Below are 5,439 nucleotides of genomic sequence, written 5' to 3' on the forward strand. Positions count from 1 at the left end.
GACGCGTTTCAGAAAGGCGGGGCATAGAGGAGAAACAATAATGTACAGTATGTGGAAAATAATGTTTTTTTAACCTTAAACCGCATAAACACATTTCATTACACCAAATACACAAAATAATGTTCTTTTTAGCAACATCATATGACCCCTTTAATATATGTTCCATTAATATATGTGTATTGTGATATTTTAATATGTTGAGAGACTAAAGGCACATTTTCAAATGAAGTTTCCTTTACTCATGACATGACCTTAACTTTAGAGGTCATGCTATTACATTCAATTTTACAGCATGTATCAGGCAGATGAAATATCCAGTTCACCCTTCAACACACTCATACAAAATTATACTGGTGTATGCTAAGCAAATCGGAAATGAGTTTGGTTCTTTGAATGTGTGTGTCCTACCAGATTTTATAGCAGATATTTCAATGTCATTAAGCTAGGAGAAGTAAGCAGTTATTTAATGGAACATTTGATGACCAATAACAGTAATTAAAAGCAAACAAGATGATGTTACCTGTGTTCTGTTGTTTTCCCAGGCCAAAACTATGCGCAAAAGGTGCCAATGCTTCCTCTTCCATCAGCTCAGAGGTAAACAGTCAACATAGACATATGTTCTTCTTTCAGATGGGACATTGAATTCAGAGAGGACCCCACCTTTATGAAAGATGAGGAAGAGTTTGTACTGCATCCAGGGTCCAAAATGACATTTTTTCCCCCACACTTGGCAATGTTGAGTGAATTGATGAAATGTTCCATCCATAAATGATTCATACTGGGCATGAAACTAAAATAATTAACATGTATTTTGTATACAAAATATTATGTATAAATTATTTTATGCTTTATTTAAATTAAAAAAATTACTCCTTGCATATTAAATATTTAAATATGTGTGTATATAGATAAGCAGACTTGATCTCTCACACACAAAAATGTGAATGCACATAGTGATTTTGTCTTTTATTTTGGTGGTGAGAATTCACCTGCCAAATCCAGTTTGTGCTGTCATTTGGTGCTTTGGCAAGCGATTATTTTGGACCCTGTCTGTTCATGTAGAAATAATGTGAGGTACTCTGTTGTAGGTTCCAGAAGGAGTGCTAAATTCAGCGGCAGATGTGAGTGAACTTCAGATGATTTCTCCTAATCACTTGGAGCAGCAGTCGAGTACAGTGAACGACAACAACAACCATTCCCTCAACCGCAGTCTGTCCCATACAGGTGCTTAGTGTCTCTTTATCTGTCCCTCTGCCTTATTCTCTTTTCCCTTCCACATCACTCCTTCAATCCATGAGTCTACCTTGCTTTCTCTCTTTCTCTCTCTCTCTCTCCCTCCCCTTCTCTCCCCCCCAGATTTATTGTTTTCTTCATTGATGTTGTCAGATGAAGGGAACTTAGGGGTCACTTGGTTCCTTTTGGTAAAGCTGCAGAGTTCATTTTTCCCCTTTCTGAACCTATACATTGAGATTAATTAGTCTCTTCAAGGAACAGAAAAAAGGCTACATTACTGTAATTCAGGAACAGTATAATAAGACCACCAGAGCTCTATTAGGGTGTAGCTTGCTGAAAAATGAATGTCCTCCTGTATTCAAAGCACATGGAAGTAATTATAAAATGTTATATTTGATAAAGTTTTTTGATCTTAAAGGAAACCTGTTTGAATGAAAACAATGTGTTTAAACACATTTAAAAACAGACATGAGGCAATATAATGTTTTATATAATGTTTTAATTGTTTTTTAAAATTGTTTTATATGTCTGTACTGAAACAACAGAAGGTGCATTTTGACCTTTTCATTTTTAATGCAAATTTATATGTGGTGAAATAATAACAACAATAATAATGTGATTTTTTTTCATTGCAGTATCATTAGTAGTAATGATAAATACCTATTACTCCCAGTCCTAAATATGTGGATCCAGCCTTTAAACGAGTTTGTTGATGATTGATGTGACTTGTGGTGGGAAAATATGATTTTGTAAAAGTTCAGCAGTAACCTTTTCAAATGAAATGGTGGAAAAGGAAACTGATTTTTTATTTATTTTTTAGGCTTGGCTATATACTGTATATTTCCCAAACACAAATCACTTTATCATAATGAGAAGTCAAGACCATAATGCAGTAAGGGGTACTTAAGAGGGACATTGGCTTTAGTTTATACTAAGTTGTAAATCTGAAATTCCCCATCATTTTAGCTTAGTCCAATCATACCAGCTAGAGAACTTTAATGTTTCCATTTAACCTTTAAACAAGCACCGGGGCACTGACCCGTTTATTTGACACCATGACAAATTATTAAGTTATTCAGCTTTGTATATGCATGTTAAACTGAAGTATTTAAATTTGTTTTATAAATATTCCATATGTTCACTGTGTTGTGCTCTGAAGGGTCTTCAGTGAATGGAGTATGTGACGTGTCAGAGAAGGCCGCTCTAGAGCAGTTCTCCAGTGGTTTGACTGAATTAGAATTAGGCACAGATGAGGTTTTTGTCATCGCTTCTGCACCCAACTCAGCCCAACTGCCTTTCTCTCCACATACTGTGAGTATCTGATTCTTCTGTACATTGCTACATCCAGAGATAGATGAGAAACTTTGATATGTTTTGTACACTACCATTCAAAAGTTTGGGGTTGGCAAGATTTTTTTAAACTGTTTTTGAAGTATTGTATGCTTTCTTATTTCTTTTGGCTGAATTTATTTGTTTAAAGTACAGTAAAAACAATAATATTGTGAAATATTATAACAATTTAAAAAAATTCCCAAAGTCATTACTCCAATCTTCGGTGTCACATGATCCTTCAGAAATCGAGTATGCTAATGTGGATCTTAAAAATAACATTTCTTAACAAGACAAAATCTAACTTTTGAATTGTATATATTTTTTCAGATTAAGCCACAAAATATTAAACCCAGTAGCTTTTATTTGAATTAAAAAAATTAAAAATAACAAGCACATTTTTCAAGCAGAACATTTCACTAATCTTTATATATTATTTATATAAATATGGTTTATTGATCTTAGTACTATAAGAGATACTCTGTTTACTTTTGCTTGGTAGTTTCAAGTGTTCTTCATGACACTGAATTGTTTTCAGCTTGAATAGCTGGTGCAGTGTAGTACGCTGATGGAGGCCAAACTTCATGGTGTGTGGTGATGTTCTGGATGAGGGGCAGACAAGTAGCTCTTCACTAGAGGCTGCTGGGACGCAGAGACTCTGGCAGCCGAAGGGCGAGCTGGCCCGCTAATAGCTCTGACTAATGAATGCTATCCGCCTGTAGCCAATTTCCCAGCTCCAGCTCTGTGTTTCTGCATAAGTGTGTGTGTGTGTGTGGTCCATGCTGCTTTGGCTCTGAAAGGTGGCATGAAAAATTTGCCAAGCTGTGTGTTCATCCAAGGAGGTTTGAGAAGAATCAGAAACCTGCATCGCTGGTGTCCGGCTACAGCTGTTTTGTGCTGTAGATTCTTTATCCCTTTTTGTTTTTGCCTTCACTCACAACCAGACAATTTGGTATTGTTTTGGTTAAAAATACAAAACCATGCCAGAACAGCTCAAGATTAAATCCGGCATAATACTCGTCTAGACATGGGGAGCTGTTGGAGATCACGTGTGACGACTGTCAGACTCCTACTGATGTGAAAAGCCCTTCTGATACTTACCCACATGCTGCACGTCCAATTAACAGTTGACTGACACATTTGGAGGCCTTTGCTTGTCGCAGACCTCATTTAGATATCAGTCTCTGCCGCCCTGCCTGAAACCGCTCAAGAGATCTTACTAAAGCAACTCCTAAAGCAACAGCTGGTCTCTCTGGATGTAGCTTCCCTGATCTCAGCAGGTTCATATACTACACTGAAAGCTTGAAATCCAAGCCAAATTCTCACATTTATTAGTTTATTTACACTGATGCAAGTTTATTCATTATAAAATTGAATCTCAAGCAACTTTGAGTCATTATTGGCCATTTATGAAGCTCAAATTATTTTAATAAAAGATACATGGGATTAACAACAATTGCATTAGAGTAAATGGAGTATAGATAGAGTAATATTGTGAAATGTTATTACAACTTAAGCTTTCTATTTTATTAATTATGTTTTAGTAATTTATTAATGTGTTGGCAAAGCTGAATTTTCAGCAGCTATTAACAGCATTTATTTGAAATGGAATCTTTTGTCTTTACTGTCATGTTTCATCAATTTAATGCATCCATGCTAAAAATTATAATTTATTTTTAAAAAAATCTTATAGACCCAAACATATAATATATTACAAATTAAGAATAAACATTATTTAATGTAGTAAAGTAAAAATACTGTTATACAAGTAAACAATAAAAATGCATAATATTTCCAAGTGAATCACTTGTACATTTTTCCATTTAGTACACACTTTTATCCAGAGTGCCTTACAAGCAGTTAATCTAAGGAATTAGTAGTTGCTGCCATATCAAGTATTCATTCCACCACAAGGGATTTTTTTTTCTTCTAAAGTTGTTCTGTCTTTTATAGCAAAGAGACCGTTTTCTGAGACACAGTGACACGGGACCCAGCCGCCCCTTTGACTGGCCGACTCCAGACCAAGCGCTGCCTTCTGTGACAAAGAGCAGCCATGCCGGATCGACACACAGCGCACGACCACGAGCATGGAGCGTCCGAACCTTCCAGGATCTCCTTCCAACTCTTCCTCAACTCCATAAGAAATGGTGCAGCTGGAACTCAACCAGCCCATTCACAAAGCTGGTGGACAGTGTGAGTATTGATGCATAAGGCATTTTTATCAGATTTATCAAACAAAAATATGATTAAAAGTTCATTAGTGAGATATTTAAAGATATCAAGATTGACAACCTATCATTAGGACACATAAATGTGCTCCTAATGATGTCCATGGTTGTCTTCATCATAGCATTAATCATATATTTATTTTCTTTAGCACTCTAGCACAGGTGGTGGCAAATAAATAAATAAATAAAAAATGTATGTTATTTCATACTGTGTATATATATATATATATATATATATATATAATGGATATATATATACACACATATATATACACATATATATACACACATATATATACACATATACATATATATATATATACCCCCATGATATACATGGGATACATATTAAACTGTAAACCATTTGTTTTTCAGGATTATTTGATGAATATTATTTATTTCAATTAGACATTTACAAAATATTTCTGTCATTTTTGATTGATTAAATGCGCCTTTGTTCAAGAAAAGTATTAATTTGTAAAAATAAATAAATAATACTATATATACTGTATGCGTATGTATTTATACATCTTTAAATTTGAACGTGTATAGCAACAAACTTACATTAAACAAAAAAATGGAAGTCTTTCCTATTCCAGGGTTTTTTTTTTTTTTTTTTTTTTTAATTTGTTATCTTTCTCTCAGAGCA

The 5,439-nt window shown here is 34.4% G+C and overlaps 1 protein-coding gene across 1 annotated transcript in view; it reads left to right on the top strand.

Moving 5' to 3' along the window:
• The window catches only part of LOC107741260 (uncharacterized), a 24,784-nt gene that overhangs the window by 17,796 nt on the left and 1,549 nt on the right, over positions 1 to 5,439 (top strand). Inside the window, exons 4-7 of the mRNA XM_016553962.1 lie at positions 543 to 594; positions 1,089 to 1,224; positions 2,393 to 2,544; positions 4,516 to 4,755. Of these exons, the coding sequence (XP_016409448.1) occupies positions 543 to 594; positions 1,089 to 1,224; positions 2,393 to 2,544; positions 4,516 to 4,755 (580 nt within the window). The remainder of the gene's footprint in view (positions 1 to 542; positions 595 to 1,088; positions 1,225 to 2,392; positions 2,545 to 4,515; positions 4,756 to 5,439) is intronic.

Source organism: Sinocyclocheilus rhinocerous, unplaced genomic scaffold, assembly GCF_001515625.1.
Source record: "Sinocyclocheilus rhinocerous isolate Xijiao unplaced genomic scaffold, SAMN03320098_v1.1 scaffold615, whole genome shotgun sequence".
NCBI lineage: Eukaryota > Metazoa > Chordata > Actinopteri > Cypriniformes > Cyprinidae > Sinocyclocheilus > Sinocyclocheilus rhinocerous.